This window comes from Lates calcarifer, linkage group LG6 (assembly GCF_001640805.2).
Source record: "Lates calcarifer isolate ASB-BC8 linkage group LG6, TLL_Latcal_v3, whole genome shotgun sequence".
In the NCBI taxonomy this organism is placed as follows: Eukaryota; Metazoa; Chordata; class Actinopteri; family Centropomidae; genus Lates; species Lates calcarifer.
In genome coordinates, this window is record NC_066838.1 from 11563266 (window position 1) to 11581325 (window position 18060).

Sequence of the window (18060 nt, forward strand, 5' to 3'; positions counted from 1 at the left end):
GTCACCACTGTGCTGAAACACTTTAATCAACCAGAGCCTACTGTGAAAGCCCAAGCCCCACCCGGCTCCCCACCTGCCAAAACCGAGCAGTTCACCTCAGCAACCTCAAAGCGACAGCTAGTATTTAGTAATATTGTGTGGCGGTCCAGCAGCTTCTACTATAATGTACCCACTGACAGCACTAACCTCTTGCAGCCCTGGTACCCCCTTCTAAGGTTATATTACAACACAGTGGGAGCTCTGAGAGTGCAGAGGACGGGGAAGGAGTGATTGTTTGGAAGTTCTCAAGACAGGCTGGCATTTTCCCAGGCTACAGTGGGGTTAGGCTCTCTCCCAGCATGCCATGCTCTGTGTAGTTTGATTAAAATTGTGAAGTACGCAGAGTTACTCAAGTATATGGTCTTTGTTGTCCCTTTTCTTCCAACAACCCATCACCCTAACTCCTTGAGTCAAAAGTGCCAACATGTAAAAAACCATTTTGACCCTTTGAGACCCGTTGTGGGTTTTCCCGCAATTATTCTAAGAAACACAGTGTAGGCAACATTATTCAAAGCAAAACTGTGTTTGTGGTGAAAAATTACACCACATGGTAGAAGTGACAGTACCTTACGGTAATTTGTTCCATGATGAAATAAAGCAGAGTGAAAAAGCTATGATTCTGCAACATAAAGCACCTTTGTCTGGGTCTGACAGAGACAGCACATACATGTAATATTACAGATTAACTGAAAAACTGCAGACCAGAAAATTTTGCCTGTTTGCATGGGCGTTGCCCAGTATTACAACACTCTTACAGTCCTCTGTGGTTTAACATTCATAGAAGATTAGATGAAAACTTGCAGTGAACCCAGGAAGAGCAGTGATATCATCATCATCAGCAGCAAGGCCCATAGCTGGCAGGTGTTTCTTCCTCCTGGCTTCCTCTTTAGCCTTACGGGAAATCACTGATGTTAGGCAAAAGCCTTACAACTAAGATTTATCCCTTTTTGTATATTATAACTTCAGTTGGGCAGTATGGTGGATCATTGATTAGCACTGTTTTCTCAAAGCAAAAGGGTCCTGTGTTTCACATCTGGTCCTGATCCATTCAGCGTGAAGTTCCCCCAGTTTTTTTTTCCATGTAATGATGTAATGCGACGTATGATGCATATGATGTGCTATAAGTGCATCTATTATTCTCCAAACTAATGTATGGTGCAAGCTCGAAAAACAGATCCTTTTAATAATAGAGCTTGAAAAGCATCTCTTCATTAGACTCCACCTGCCTGCCACATCATCCATCTACATGCCCTCAGGCAGTAATGCAAGCTTTTCATGAAAAAAAGCTGAGATAACCCTGGTTATCATCATCAGGGTTATTTTGTTTAGCTCCTCCAGACATTATGCAACCATTTTACAGGCTTATTAATACTCTCCATTATGAATAAACTTACCTTTCTGTGTAAAGTTGGGGGACTTCCCCTTTAAGTGCTACCAAATCCCTGTGTCACTCCCAATCCATCTCCAACTTTCTTCTATTATTAGGCATAATATCATACAGAATATCAGAGGCCAAATTTATATATATATAACACCCTTTCACATATGATTATGATTATACTTGGTCTCATTAGATTATTTAACTGCAACACTGTTTTCACATCAAATCACTGGGAAACATGTGACACCAGCCTCTGAGCTTTAGCAGTTACACTTCAATTAAATCAATTATTAACTCTCATTCACTACAACATAACAAAAGTAGCTGGTTCAGCTGTTTTACTGTCCCAGTCTGCCTACATTGTGTGAATGCAGCACAAGCCCGACTATGTGCCCCAACAGTCAGCACTGATTATTCCGTAGTGTGAAAGGGTTGTAGCTCTGAGAGGTTTTAGTGAGCTGGTGGCATTGGTAATGTTGACCTCTGACCGTTGGCTTTTGTTGTGCCTCATTAACCAGGGGGAACACATCAGCCAACACTACTTATTACCTTTTCTGTTATGGCAACTACCAAGCAAATAAGCTTCAACTTCCCTGTTGTTACCTAAGCTCTCCATTTGGCCTCTGGCGTCATACAGATGAAGAGTCTCTTTCCTTGGAGAGCTGTGCTCCCCTAGACCCAGACGAGCACTGGAGCACTTGTCAGGGACCCGCCGTATTGTAGTGTGAATGGTGCGGTCTCAATGCAAATTCTTCCACACTCTCAGGCGGCAAAGGCCAGCATTGACTGACTGGTTGTGTTAATTTAGCTGCCTTTCAGTACTACTTGATCCACAGTCTTCTCGTACCTCAATGGCAAAAGAGTTAAAAACATCTGAAGTGTCAGTGCAAGAATGTGCCATTCAGCCTCGAAGCAACGCATCTTTAACAAATGTCAGGCAACAAACAATCAGCTGTGGTTAAACAAACCAGGGAGGTGGACTCTATAGTTTACCTCGCTGCTGAAGCTCTGTTTGCAGCCACTGATAACCTTGTGCATTGAGTTTCAGGGGAGCGTCATTTTAACACAGTGGGTGATCCACATCAACAGGAAGCAAACATGCTGCAGATTTGGTGGTGGAAATATGTGTCTGTTAAACCACAAATGGGAGAGTTTTTTGTTGTAGAGGGAGGGATATGTGCCCTCTTCCAGTCATTCTGCCCAGTGACAAAGCTGCGAGAAGGTTGAGAGTGAGGTTACTCAGGGGAGGGCCCATGCCCTCAGTAACACAACACCCACTCTCACCAGCTGGCTGACTCAGATCCAGAGGGCAGCCAGGGCACAGCACACATAGACAGACACTTGACTCACACATAGTGTGTGTAGACTCCAGGCCTGAGGGCGTGCACTGCAGGGTTGTGCTCTACAGCTGTGATTTACAGGCTGGTTTTGACAAGGTTGCAACCTGTGCAGTACGCCCTTTCCTTAGTGGAGATTAGACACCCTAAAAAGTGACTGCATGATCGTGTTACAGCCCAAATCCAAAGATAACACTTTTATAAGGGGCAAGGTGTCACTTATGAGCCTAGTACTTCATGTTTTCAGTATCTCTCCAGATGCTGAACTGGTGCCTGAAACATGAATTGAATTATTTTAAACCAAGAAAATATAAACATAACTAGATAAGATAGTTTCATTACTTGGTACATGTCTGATGTCTGGCTAATTTTCATGGCATAGCTTCAAATGTCCCATACCAAATTTGTCTGTGGTGACAAGCAGTGAAGGTTGGCCAAGTTGGCTACAACAGTTGCTTATGTATACATTCAGCAGGTACAGAGCAACATAATTTATTTGGAATTGTGTTTCTGACCATCTGTCAAATGTAAATCCAACATTCACTCTCATTTAGCTCTGTTTTTGGTCTCCGCCCTCAGGGAAATATCTGGCTCTTAAGCTGCTGATAGTTATGACTCTCTCAAGGATCCTATGTTGGTCGCTCTCTTCTCTTCTTGACTGGACTGCAACAGTAGGGCCAGGCCTTAAAATGCAAATGTCTGTCCCTGACTGACTGACTGACTGACTGATGAAGTTACACCATTGGTCAGGCGAGTGTTAGAGTTTCCCCAGTGGTTGTTGCTCTTTCAGAATGAATCGGCATCAAACAGCACAACTCATTCCAAATGTATTTCACACTGAGTGGATTATTCTAAGAATGCTCTCACCAAGTGTGACTTAGTTCCCTTCATTCGAATCAAGAGCCGTTGAAAATAATCAGAGTGTTCACAAATGTAACATTACAAGCTGCTAAAGGCTCCACCTAGTCAGTGAATGCTTTACATTTACTTTACATTTTGTGCCTTCTTGACTTGTGTAATAGCTCTGGAAGTATTTGCAAGTCATAATTCTGCCAGCGGCAAGAGCGCTGTCACCTCCAGTACTTTTTAATGTGTGTTGGTGGGCCATGCATTCTGTACAGGTGCTCTGTAGCGACATTAGCATCAGGCCATGATTGTTGTCAGCATCAGGCAGTGAGCAGCTGTAATAAATGAGAGGTCAAAGGGCTGTGTCATGCTGTGACACGCCAGCTAAAGTGGTGACAGCACAGCAGCCTGGGTGTATTACATGTGACAGTGGACAGACAGCTCTGTTTCCCAGCAGCACTCTGCAGATCCGTGTGGAGGCATGCAGGAGGTGAGTGGCAGTGCTGCAGTGTGATTGGTCTTGCCACTTCCTATTGTTCCCCTGCCACTGATAACCCCAGTGATCCTGGCCAAAGGAAGGAAGCCCATTGCACAGTTTGTGGTGTTGAGCTTGTCAGCTCTTTGTCCTCAGTTAACTTATTAACCCACCGAGTCCGCCAAGAGAAGAATGATTTCTCACATGGTTTGCCGTATAGTTAACTCAGAGTAAACAGCTTTTCAGGAGTCTGTCTGCAGAGAAGCAGAGACAGAGACAAGGAAAGGAGAATATTTTCAAGTGAGAGTGAACACAAACCTGCCAGGATTAAACAAACCAGAACATTTCACTCAACTGAAACCTCAATGAAATAAACCCTAAATAGACCCAAATAAGTCCAAATATATTCAAGTTACTGGAAGCTTGTTATGGAGTCTTGAGGATGTGCTTTTTGAAAAGCAAAATGATTGTAAACAAAAAGCTTTTGAGAATAATCAAATCTAACTAATCACAGTTTTGATTGATAACATGTTTCATAATCATGATTAAGGAGAAGAAAGTAAATTAACTTTGATTCTATGTATTTACATAGTCCACAACATATTGTTAATATTTTCATTATAGCAATAAAAGTTGTTCAAAGCAGATGAAGTGAACAGTAACAGCTGTCTTTCACAAATTAACTGAGCTGAAGAGGCCTGTAGGGCTGTATGTGGTCAGGACAGACAGAGACCAGAGTCAGCCAGGGTCACCCCACACCTCGGGGACATAGGCTGATGAGACGTGTCTGCTGCCTTAATTGTACATTGTTCAGCTTGGCTAATGTGTAGGTCTCACCCAACTTGCTTTACAATCATTTCAGCTGTTTCACTTCAAGGGAAAAAGTGGCAAAAATGGACCAAATTGTTTTGTGTGCAGGGAGTCAGACTGCCTTAAGGCTGGAAACTGAAAGAAGAATTCGACCCGCTGTCTGGAGGTCTAAAAATACCTTGACACCAGCTAATGGGTAATGATGTGGTTGTATGCCTAGTGGTGAAGGGGCAGGAAGCACTGGAGATGGAACCAATAGATTCAGGGACTTGGTTTTGTGAATATGAAATATGACTCTGGACACAATGAAGGACTCTTTTGTGCAGTTCTAAGTTTAGCTATACCTTAGAGTTCTCAGCAAGTCTGTTTGGTTTCCTATCAAAGACAGGGAGTCTGCCATGAAAACATACAAGTAAACTGTGTTGTCAATGAGAGGTTTACAGTTCCACAGAGACTGAACTGGAAGAGATAAAAGCTGTAAACTGACAAGAAGAGTGATCCAAGAAGAGTGTTTTAAGTTATTTGGTTACAGCACAGGTAGAGCCTGTTTACTGGCTGTGGAGGAAAACAACAGGCAGAGGATGCAGGGATTTCATTATCTGATTAAATTTAGGAAAAGTTTAAATGTGATATCTTAATCTGAGTGATGTAGACTTTTTTTAAGCCCTGGGTTATGCCTCTCAGGCTGCTCAGTCGGTGGAGTTTGGGGGTGTATGCAACCTGAGAGAAAGATCTCAAGACACTGCTCAAGTCCGGAAAAAATAATTTCACTGTGTCTACATGAATACAAAACACAAACATGAGTTATTAAGCATTTTTATTTTATATTATTCAGCTATTATTCTCATACAAAGACACTACAATCAACCATCAGTAAATGGGATAAACACATTTTCAATGCATTGTTCATAGGTGCATTTGTTGCAAACACTGCTGTAAACACAGCCTTGGGTTTCCCTATTTACAGTATTGAAATGTAACCATGTACAATTTTGCCAGTGTTGTACTTACAGTAAGTACAATGTTGAGATTCTCACTTCACTAATACCGCCATTTTATGTTTCTTTATGTTTTTACTTCTGGGCTACTCAGTACAGGTGGGGGACTAATTAGAAGAGGTAAAAACACCTGTGTGAGCACGTCATGAGTGCGTAGTGACTTCAAGATATTACCTTAAAAAACATTTAAACCTTTATAAAATATGATGCATTCTGAAAACTGAAGAACCTAATAGTTTAAAGTGTAATTTAACCATGTGCAACATGTTAGTGTATCAATAATGATGGTACAAAAATGTTAAATAACCCGGACAGAGGCCAGTCTGCTGTAGGTGAGTACTGCTTTAAGCACATTGAACAAGAATTTGAATGCGGGGCTTTTACTTGTACTGCAGCATATTTACCTTTACCACAGTGAAATATCTCAATACTTCTACCAACCGTGTCTTTTAAAAGAATATTTCATTAAATTTCAAATAGCCTTGTGTGACAGTAGTCTAGCTCCATGTGGCGTCGACTCAGCTTGTTCTAAAATGGTGGTTATTAATCGCCATCTTGTGGTTAACATCAAATACTGCATGCTCAGTCGAGGTCGCCCCACAGTTGACAAACATTGGGAGGACTTAGTAAATTAAATTATTCGACCACTTCCACGCAGAAACTGTCCGCAGCATACATTTCTCTGTCTTGTACGTCGTTCCGAGTCTAAACTAATGCAACACGGTGCTAAAATCAGTCTCTCACAGTCCTAACCATGCTTTTAACGAGGCCTGTGGGACTAATCTGGCGAAATGAACCGTGCAGGGGTCATTTCGTTAAAAAGCAGGTTGCAGTCTCGGCACGCCTGGATGTACAGTCTACAGTATGTAGAGTCGACACGGTGGATTTTGACACGGTCCCCAAACAACTTGGTACACTGATACTGCTGTGTTGTCGGTGACATTTCAGGTGAGGACAATAATGTTTTGTTCCTGCGACTGATCAAATCTCACTATTGTCTGGATGCATAATCCCCTTGAGTGCCTGCAGGCGTTCTCTGCTTCTCACACAGGATGAACCAGTAGCCCGCACCTACGAGCATTTTAAATGCTCAAGAGGGACTAGACTAGTTCCTGGTGTTTTGAAGTAGCCGATTACCATATGTAAGAGCAGTTGTACTCGTGCAAAGTATTTCTGGAAGAAAAGTAAAGAAATAGCAATGACAAAAAATAAATAGCACGTCTCCTGTATTCAGTTCTTGTGGTTCTTTAATTTTGTAAAGTGACTTTAATTCACATACATGTACATAAACATAAACTGACCCTCCCTGTAAGCATAATTAATTTATGAGGGTGGGTTTGTTAACTTGCCTTATATGTTGAGATGACAGATTAATCACTGAACAGAAAATAAAATTAAGATAGAAGAACATGCATACACTTAATGGACGAATGTTGGAGCATCATAAAGTGAGATAAAACAGCTAAATGTATAGTGTGCAACAACTCATTTATTATGTTAAAAGAAGGCCCTTCTATTCCCATCTTTTAAATTTTGAAATAAAATGAAACACCAGATGATTTGGACCCTGATACTGAAGCATATTTCTAGTGAAGAGAAAAACAATTAGAGAAGCTGTGTCACATCCTGTTAGCTCTCAAACAATGACTACTTATTAAGTAAAGTGAGAGAGTAATTACTAATATATTTAAAAATGCACTCCAGTTTTTAATCATTACACCGACATACTGCGTAACAGAGGTACCTTTTCCCTCAGTCTCCTAAATTATTGTGGCTCTTAACAGCTTAACAGCTCAACCTGTGTGGCATTTGTAAATTGCTAAAGAGCCTGTATGCTTTCCAAACAGTCTCCAAAGATCCAAAATGGAATCTTTGTCTACTATTTTCTGTTTTTCTACCCTTTATTTTGCTATAATTAAGACTTTGCACCCCTGTTTGACACAAAAGATGCCACCAACCAAGGATGCTTGGTAACGGGACCATACACAAACTCCTCTCTGTGTAAACATCATGTCACTGAGCTGGTGCTGAATGCGTCTGTTTACTGGGCTTTGTTTAATTGACGATGAATTGCCGGGGCTGACATGGAAAACAATTAGGGTGAAATTCTGTCGCATTAGCTGCTGTGAAACAGCCCAAACAGATTTCAATCTTAACTCCAAGAACTGACTCATAAGAGCCTAATCCTGTTGATGGAAACAAAATCCCACCCGTGTCAAAACGGCCCGCTGCCCCAGGTGCAGTAGCCACACAGGCCCTGGCTTGTCTCCCTTTATCACAGCTGATGAATTGAGAGGGCCCTCTTGGGCACACAGCCCAGGCTGTGGTTTGGCTAATTAGAGGGTCTGTTTTCTCATAAATATCTATAGTGATTAAAATTAGGCAAATAAAGGCTGTAGTTACAGCCTGTGAAAGAGTGAGATGCAAATTCTGAATGCAGAGTGACACTGTAAAGGAAAATCTTGGTGTTGCGTGTCTTTGCAAATGCAAGAATTTTCCAAATTTAATTTCTGTGACGCTAACTTAACTTCACTTTCTGAGACTTTTGTTGTGAAGAATCTGCCCGATTTACCAGGTTTGATGTAGTCACAAAAGACTGTGAGCAGTAAAGTATACCATCTGATTTTTGTTCAAATTACCAATGGGACCCCATCATCGTTAATCAATACATTCAACTGCAATTAAGGCACATTAGGCATCTGTTAAGTGCAGTTTAACAGTTGATAATGAGATCAGAGCTGATAGGTTATCTTGATATCTTTTAGTGTCAGTGACATTTTGACAGCAAGGATGGCCCCGTAATCACATTGTCCTTACTAAGTCTTACTGATAGCTGTAAACAAAGGCTCAAGTCCTCCTCAGATAAGCTGGTCTCTCTAATGGTAGATTTCACTTTAGAGCAGAAAATAAGCCCTGGTTTTAGTCTGACATCTGTGCCATAATTTCAGTTGCTTGAAAGTATATATAACGTGCATATGTTAAATCTAAAGTTAAGATCACAAATGTAGTGAGGCAAGAAGTTAAAACCCGCAGAAACACATAATTAAAATCATGAAACTTTTGGGGAAAGTGTGTATATATATAACAAAAAATCAAACCTCAAATACTTAAGGTTGAGGTTTCTTGATCAGTAAAAATCCATTAATAAGATAAATGTTTGAGTTGGGTTATTCAGCTCTTAAATTCATCGGGAAGACTTCTTAAACAGACCACTTACCTCCTGGAGCTACGGGGCACCTGAGCCAAATCTATTGATTAACAACTCCTAAACCTTTATAGTTACAGATTTGATAGCCTGTAGTAGTATAATCAGAAATATGTGAGCCTTAAAGAGCTGAGGTTATAGTGGAGGAGGACCAGTCAAATAGATTTATCATGATCTGGCATCCAAAAGCTGTCCTTGTTGACCTGTTGAGCCTCAAATAATGAATTATTGAAGATTCCCACCAAACATGAAAAAAATACTTACTTGCCTCACAAATTTGCCCTACATCTGTTCCTCCCCCCAATTGAAAATTCTACTAAATGTATACATACTGTGATTTTTTGATTTTTTTTTTTTTTTTTTTTTCCCCCAAAGTATAACTGCTGAGGGCTGACATGGAAAACAATTAGAATGAAGTTCCATCATATTAGCTGCTGCGAAAGAGCCCAAACAGATTTCAATCTTAACTCCAAGAACTGATGCATAAGAGCCTAATCTTGTTGATGGAAACATGATCCCACCTGTGTCAAAAAGTATAACTGCTGGACAAGACGTCTCCTACTGAAATGTCTATTCTCAGTTTATGTGTACAGCAGGCTTCAGGTTTGCTCATCACACTCATTGAACAATGATTGACTGTGTCCACATCACCAAATCATGCTCATATTTCACGTGTTTAACACATCTTAAAGCAGATGACTATGATTACAGCCTTCTAGTGTCAAATCTTACACATATTCTGCACAGTGGTAAAGGCACCAGATCAAACATCCAAGTGAAGCAACATGAAGAAAAACACAAGTATACCCTTTTACAAAGTAGAACCAATGTTCATTTGTCTCAAGCAAATTAAACATGATTTTTTTGTCTGTCTTTCAGTTTTTCTGATCTAGATGGGTCACATGAATCTCACATCCTGCTGCTCCAGTGTTATCTCCTGGTGTTTCTGGCTCATCTGCAGTGCCCAGAAAGATTACACGGGAAAGATTCAGATCCACGGTCGACCCATGACATCACACAGTGAGGTATCAGCTGACTCACACACACATCGCATGACCCCGATATCTGCCAATGACCTGACTGCTGTTTGGGCCAGCAGCAGCTGCCAGGGACACTACTGTGTGCATGTGGGCACTGGGCTTTGAGCTCTTTATAACTCATTTGATGAAATGTCATGATATTGAATGAGTAAAAAAGGCATAAAACAAACATAAATATCACATAGGCCAGTTTTATTATAGATTTTTAGTATTTATCAAATTAAACAGTAGTAAAATTTAAAATACCTTATAACCAGTTAGGCAGCTTGCTAGTAGAGAGTCTATTTAAAGTCCTGAAACGTTATGCCTCTGTGTGAGATGGCTGTCGTAAGAACACTGCGTGTATTACGTGATCGGAAGCACCGCTCTATATTTATCTAATCATGGGGCCTGCAGTGCTGCATGCTCATGCTAAAGAACGCCCACCAGAGGACATGCTGCTGAGACTCCAGACTTCTAGACCCTCACCTCCTGTAGACCAGGATCACAGCTAAAACCTGACAGGTAGGCCACCTGAAAAGATGTGCATATATGTATGCAGACAGCTAGAACTTCAGAGATTACTAATACTTCTCACTGTCATTGATACTTACATTTAATTTAATCTGTGATAGCTTTATCTTAGTGGCTATTTCCATTTGCTGCCCTGAAGAGATTTTCATTAAATTATACTACATTACATCACATAGATAGAAAAAGATATTGTAACAAGTTTATTGCTTTTAATTTATTTGCATTTTTAAAATTGTGTTGCAAATCTTATGCAATAGAAAAAACAAAGCATGCTGATTTTAATTTGTATATGAGTGTCATCATGCATCGTGTGATTTAGTTATCTTATGGCAGTTTAGGGTTTCATATTCATGCTTGTAAAGTATGTTTCTTTGGTGCTTATTCTGAGAAGATCTTTTGATTTTGAAGAATTTTGTGATGCTGAGATTACCTGTGAAAAATCAAAATACTTTTAATAGTGACTGTTTTTATATTACTCTTTTGATTGATTTTCCTTTTTTTTCCTATACTTTATCCTCAAAGTCAAAATGGAGGACTTTGAATACAGTGTGGAGATCTGTGACCGCGACTGGGAATGCTTCTTTGCAGAGTGCGAAGAGTGTAACCTGCTTCCTCCGTCATTAGCAGGTTTGGATGATTCGGGGATGAGTGACATGGATGATACAGCGTCCATACTTGCTAAGAGGGTTCAGAAAGCCACCGCAACAGCAGGCTTTTCAGAGGCTGATCGCCCCATTGACGGCCCCCCAGACTGTGAGGGGTCTCCTGTGGAGCATTACCTCAGCAAACATGGCGTCGGTGGAATGGAGAGTGTCCTTTCGGGCAGTGAGGAGGACATACACCTGCAGTCTGTCAATATGTTCTTTGAAAGGCTGAAAAATCTCACAGAGGCTGAGAGACTTGCTGAGCCAAGCCAAGTGAAAGTTGGAAAAAACAGAGAGGCAGTACTGGAGGTGGAACAGTGTAGTGATGGGCAACAATCCAGCATCAGCACTTTGCCAAAAAACATCCCCAAGTTAAACTCTCTGTCTGCCAGGGGTGAAACAGCACTTGGCAAAGAGACCACGAGGCCTGTCGACACCATCAGCAACATAAACACAATGAAAAAAGTCAAGCCTGGCTCCACCATTTCCCCTGAACCTGCAGCCAGTACATCGGCGCTCAAGACTAACAAATCCGCTTACCCTGAGTTATTCATTAGAGAGGAAGCCTGCACAGAAACCGGAGTAAATGAGGTAACACTGTGTAATCAGTCTCATGACTCACCGGATGGGGCTGTCTGCTCAGGAACAACACCTCACACAGACAAAGTGATGAAGATGGAAATGCACACACCTCTGAAGGATGTTGAGCAAGAATATATGTTGACAAGTCAGTTAACTTTCAGTGATAATTCACCCAGTAATCTAGAAGCGGTGACAGATTTTAAATGGAAGGAAGAACAAAACCCTACAGTTTTACAGTTAGACGCAACAAGCATAAACAAATCACCAAGCCAAGAATCGTCTCCATCTGCCTCTATCAAAAGGAAGAGAAGGAAGAAGAGACGACTCAGCTTTGAGCCAGCTGAGAGTGTGCATGGATATGAACGGCAGGTTGTAGTTAAGCCAAGTGACTCAGAGGAGGAGCAGTATACAGGGAGAGGAGGAAGCGGTCTGTGTTTATCTGAGGATGTGAATTTATTTTATTTAAATGAACCACAAAAAAATCTTGTGCCCTCTTTATATTCAGTCACAAGGAATCTTCCAGTGAAGCTATCTGCCAGGGAGATAAAAGCAAATGATCTTTCTCACACTGTTCCTCCATGTGACAGTCACTACCACTATTTACCGGAGGGCATAGTTAGACAGGGAAGGTATAAAGCAACAGGCTCAGCTGAAAATAATGCACCTGATGATATGTCAGTAACCCTGTTGAGTCAACCTGATGACAGTGTAATGTCAGTGGCAAAGAACAGCAGTACTGTGGTAACAAATCTACAGCCATGTGCCAAATTACAATCTGAGGAATTAACTAGACTGAATAGATATTCTTGGTTGCCAGATTCAGTACCTGCCAGTGTAAATGGTAAATCAGACATGGCCAGAGAAACAACAAACACTAAAAGAAAGGACACTCATGCAGAGAGTCTCCAACAGCCTGATAAAGTGAATCATTCCATCATTGGTTGTGAAAATGAACAAAATCTAAAAAGTTGTACAGCAGAGGTCAAATCAATAACTCACAGCATTTTACCAAGCCCAGAGTCAAATGATCCCGCTGTGGAAGTCAGCCAAAATGACAAACTATCCGCTGCTAAGTCAGTCCTGGCTGTAGAGGCTGGAAATTCTGGCAGAGACAACCATGCACTGTGTCAAAGAGAGGCTGAGCACCAACAACAACTGGAAATTGACTGTCACGACACAGACCAATATAGCTCTACACTGGAAAAGAGTCATGCCTTCAGTGCAAAATCCCAGCAATTCAAAACCAGAGCCTGTCCATTCTCAGAGGAGGTTTCCAGCAAAGTGGCCTGTGTTGAATTAACATCAGATTGTATCAATTCATCCCCTGATAAAAGCTGTCTTTCTGAAAGTCCCTCCAGTTCAGATACAGTACAGCAAAAAGACTGTCTGCTGGAGGTTCAGCCTTTATCTAATTTAGACATTTTATCAGAGAAAAATGCAACAGCTGAGAGAGCACAATTAACAGCATCACAAACAATGGCTGTTTATGGCAGTAATCCCTGCCAATCTGGCGAAATTAATTTAACAGGCAGCAGTGAGAGAGAAACCAAATTGTCCATGTCTGTAGACTCAATAACAAATCCTTCAGATTTTACACCAATATCATCCTGTTGTACTCTGGACACAGAATCTGTCTTGTCACTCTCAAACGAAAATATCACAGACTTGTCAGGAAGTTTTTGTTCATCTGTTGGTCAAAATGACTCTGGAAGTCAAGGAGAAAAAAACCCACTCATTTTGGCAAAACATGAGGAAGGAGATGCTAAATCTGGACCCAAAAGCCAGTCTGAATCAAATGACTCAACAGAATCGAAATGTGATCTTTTGGGTGGACCAGAAAATGCTGTCACAGCATCCATGGTTGAATGCAAACCTATACAGGCTCCAGATCCAAAACATTCAGTGTTTGCCATGTCTTCTTTTTGGAATGAAATGGAGAAGCTGACAATAAATGACATTCTGGGTTTACGAATGATCAGCAAAGCTGCTACACCTATCTCCCTCCCACCTTTGCAAGAAAGCGAGGAGACCAGCATGATTGCTACAACTGATTCAGGCTTTTTTACGCAAATTGACGAGTCCAAGCCCGAGCAAATGAATGAGTGCATGTCCAGTGTTCCTAATTCTGTAGAGTCAATGGCAATCGCTTCTTCCTCTTCAAGAAGTGTTATGTGGGAAAGTGAGCCTGTCCCGGTGAGCCTAGGTACGGATATTTACCCTGAGAATATGATGTTGACATCTATGAGTGACATTTCTCAACCAGTCCTCTCTGGAGCTGTTCAAAAAAGCCTCAGAAAGATTTCTAAAAATGTAAGTGTGCACAATCTACATGCCCTTGAGTCTGAGTCTCTCAGCTCCACATGGAGAGGCCAAACTTTACAAACCTTAGACAAAGGAGTATCAGACCAATATTTTCCTGCTGAACATACACCCAAGCAAGACAAAGTTATGGACTCTTTACCTTCTTCTTTTACAGACAGCTACAGAGTCTCTCTTACGGATATATTTCAGTACCTTTTTGGTGGAAATCAATCAGTACCCAGCCAAACAGCCACAGATAACATAACTACCTTCTACACCGATGGAAATTCTGTCCCTGAAACATATGATCATTTTTTCTCTGATTTTGATACAGAAAACTTCTTCTGCCCTCTGATCACAGCAGATGATCAGGCCAAAGACGAGTTGGTTCCTATCTTTTCCTTCTCTCGCTCTGCTAATAGAAATCTACAGTTCCCTGAGGCTTATGATTACTTCTTTGCGTCCTCTTCTTCTGATGATTCTTCTGTTGAATCTGATGAAGAAGATAACTGCAGTCCTGTGAGGGTGGTGTCTAGGTTCAGCCGTAAGGCAAGCGCATCTCAGATTTCTACAGATGTTTATGACAATTTCTTCACAGATAGCGACCTCAAACAGAATTTCTTCTGGAAAACAACATTCTCCTTCAGGAATATTAATTTTACTGCATCTACAGTCCAGAGGCAGACTCTTTCAAACTCTCTGTCTCATGTACCTGTGAGGCAAAGTGGCACATCCCTTCGAAGGAGAGTTTATTCCAATAATGCTTTGGGAAATCAAGATGTGATGTTTCCTGATCCTCTTCTCTACCACCTTCAGGACAGGATCTCCAGACAACAAGCACAGCAGCCTTTCAGATATGAGGACTTACAGACAGCTGTTGCAAATCCAAGTAAGTCCAGTCTCACACAATAATGCATCATTAAAAACAAGAATTAGGTTTTAACATCTGCTATAACAGTCATTGTGGATTAATATCCAGGTGAAATGAGTCCTTTGCTGGAGTCTGTGGCACCTGTAGTGAAATTCTGCACTGTACTGGTGCACATCATTCAGCAATGATTGGCGAGAGCTGAGTATGGGAGCAACCATAGTGATAGCGATGGAGTAGGCTACAACAACTAGGAGCATGGTGGAAAAACCTAGGAAGCATCCAGGAAAAGTTTCTGATGCTCCAGGTGTATTTTTTCCCTCAGCTGGATTTGAAAATAATGTATTTACAGTATTTGACCTCTTCTTGTTAAGCTCTCTTTGTTTTCCTCACATGTGGAGTTGTAGTGTAAGATATGTTATCCACTCAGTCAGCTGTTACAGTCATGACCGGGTCGGACTCTCTTACCTCAGCTGTCAGAGGACACTCACTGGACTGCAGGCACATAGTGGTGAAAGCCAAGAGGAATGGTTGTACGTGATAACTTGACTTCACTCAATGAGTGTCTTCTCTAATCGGCAGGTGGAGTGCTGTAATTTATGTTTGGTTGTGAAGGGAAATCAAATTACCTCATCTTGTGTAGTCCACATGTGTATGTAAATCCCTCTTAATAAACTTTAAGTTAAAATGAACTCACAGCACACTATGGCATCTAATGTTCAACACTTACTTACATGGATTATCTCTAAGGCCACTTGAGTCGCAGTTACACATGTCAGTAGCATCAAGCAGCCTTGTATTTGCAAGTCTGGAATGTGTGCAGGTGCTGGGATTTGACCAGGTCACAGTGTGACAGAACAGGAAGTCCCAACATATTACTGGGGGCTTGTGTTCAGCTGTTGGTGTGTTAATGCCAATTATAATACCCCTGACTGCCCACTGGACTCTGTGGATCTGTGCATGGTTGCTTTCATCATGTTTATTGCATTTGTATGAACAGCTAAATGATTTAAAACATTTTTTGTAATACTCTGTTTCTATTTTTGAAGGGCTGGATGCCTCCTTTCTGCCTCTCAGACAGTCAGATATGTGTCTAGTTTGTATCGCATTTGCTTCATGGGTGCTGAAGACTGCAAACCCACAAGTTGGAGATGCCTGGAAGGCTGGTATGTATGTTTATATATAGTAATACTATAATATAAGACCTTTTAAGACTAAAATTACAAAGTAGTTGCTTATTCTGTCATAAGATAAGATAATTCTTTATTAGTCCCACAATGGGGAAATTTACATCGTTGTAGCAGCATAAGTGGTTGAAAAAGACAGAAAGACATAAATAGAAGTAAGGGCAAAATAAAAACAAGATAAGGCTATAAAAAATATACACAACAGTATAAACATGACAATGTAATAAAAAATATTAACAGAAGAGCAATATACGACTTTATACATAGAGACTGCAAATGAACTAAATACAGATATTGCATGTCATGTTTCTATTTGTGTTATATTTGATTGAATTTCATATTGAAATAATCGTATTTGATCTTTTTAAGGACTGTAAGGACTCTGACCTTAAATGATATTCCAAGGCTGTAAAATCAGTAAAATCAAATAAGTTATGAAACAAAATCAACTTCAGGAAAAGTGAACTTTTTATTTGAATGGATAAATTCAGTGCTGCGCTGCCAAGTCTTATGAGTGATATGATGACTCACTTTTCACTTGTATTTTACTCTTGCACAGTTCTCCTGGCAAACGTAAGTGCTCTGTCAGCAATCCGATACCTGCGGAAGTACGTCAAGACGGAGGCGGCAGCCACTTCGACAAAACTGCACACTGCCCCATCTCAGTGTTAATCTCTCTGCGTCACCATTGAAATGATCAATTTTCCAGTGAACGCCTGATATGAATGGCTGCAGGACCCGAGTCTGTTTAGGAAAATGACAAATGTTTCATGTGCTGTTAAATGTTTGCACAATACATTTGCACTAAAATCATTTTATTAACCTCAAGTTCCACTGACGTCTCCAAAGAATGGTAAAGGCAGAGGGTTTCATTTAATAACTCTTGCTCCTTTAAGGCAAGATGAGGCATGTGTATTTATCAAATAGAGGGTTCAGACATTTGTAAATAAGGTTTCAGTAAGTCAGCAGCAGGTTTACAGAGATGTTAGATGGATGTGATAAATGGATTAACTTGAGGCGCCCAAAGAATTTAGGAAGGTGGTTTTTAAGTATATTTGTTTCAATTACATTACTTTTATGTAGCAGAAACTTTTATACAAAGAGACTGTTGAATATTTTCAGTAACTGGAAATATTTTATAAAATGAATGAGATCACATCTGCTGCAATATTTTTGCGATATCACAATTTAACAAAACACCCTTAACTGTAATTGTGTAATTCATTTGGGGGACTGTATTCTGAGCCAGTATCAAAAATCTATTTTATGAAGGGCATTTTATTTTCATGATGGTAATCATGAGGACTGTACAGTATTTTTTGATATGGGTTGCTCTGTGAGCTGTTGATTTCCTCCAGTTTAACTACAGTAAATAGCATTTATGGGTTGTGTCCTGTGTTCTTTTTCTTGTAGGTGAAACTCTTCAAACACTAGAGGGCGACATAAACTCATGTATGAACCTGAACTGGAACAGCTGTGTGAGCTGCAGGTTTTAAATAATTTACTATAATTGATTTAATTGTAGCATTTATCCAAATAATTAGTTCAACATAATAAATGACAATATTAATATCCCTATTTAGTATTTATTGCCAAGTATTCAGAGGAGGTCTTTTTTCAAGAAACATATATATTTTTCTCCAGCAGATGGCAAAGATGAGCTATAAAAAATAAAGTGTCCTGCTGTGGAGCAGAACTCAAGAAGCTGTTATTGTTTTTCACAGTGTAAAGACTCAGCTGGTTGGATTTTTTAAATGCAATTTGGAAAAATAGTGCATTTCAGACTGGGTCATCCATTTCAAAATATCACTGATTCCGCCACACAGACTCCTAC

General features: G+C 40.5%; 1 protein-coding gene and 1 long non-coding RNA gene across 2 annotated transcripts in view; both read left to right on the forward strand.

Moving 5' to 3' along the window:
* The first annotated feature begins 6090 nt into the window (after positions 1-6090).
* Positions 6091-18060, forward strand: part of LOC127142561 (uncharacterized) — a 34722-nt gene continuing 22752 nt past the window's right edge. Inside the window, exons 1-2 of the long non-coding RNA XR_007813398.1 lie at positions 6091-6218; positions 9971-10116. This is a non-coding gene — a long non-coding RNA (uncharacterized LOC127142561). The remainder of the gene's footprint in view (positions 6219-9970; positions 10117-18060) is intronic.
* On the forward strand, positions 10520-17613 carry LOC108876539 (PPARGC1 and ESRR induced regulator, muscle 1). The gene is made up of 4 exons (XM_018666126.2): positions 10520-10635; positions 11167-15060; positions 16089-16205; positions 16786-17613. Exons 2-4 carry the CDS (start codon positions 11172-11174, stop codon positions 16896-16898), a joined length of 4119 nt encoding a protein of 1372 aa, XP_018521642.1. The 5' UTR covers positions 10520-10635; positions 11167-11171; the 3' UTR covers positions 16899-17613.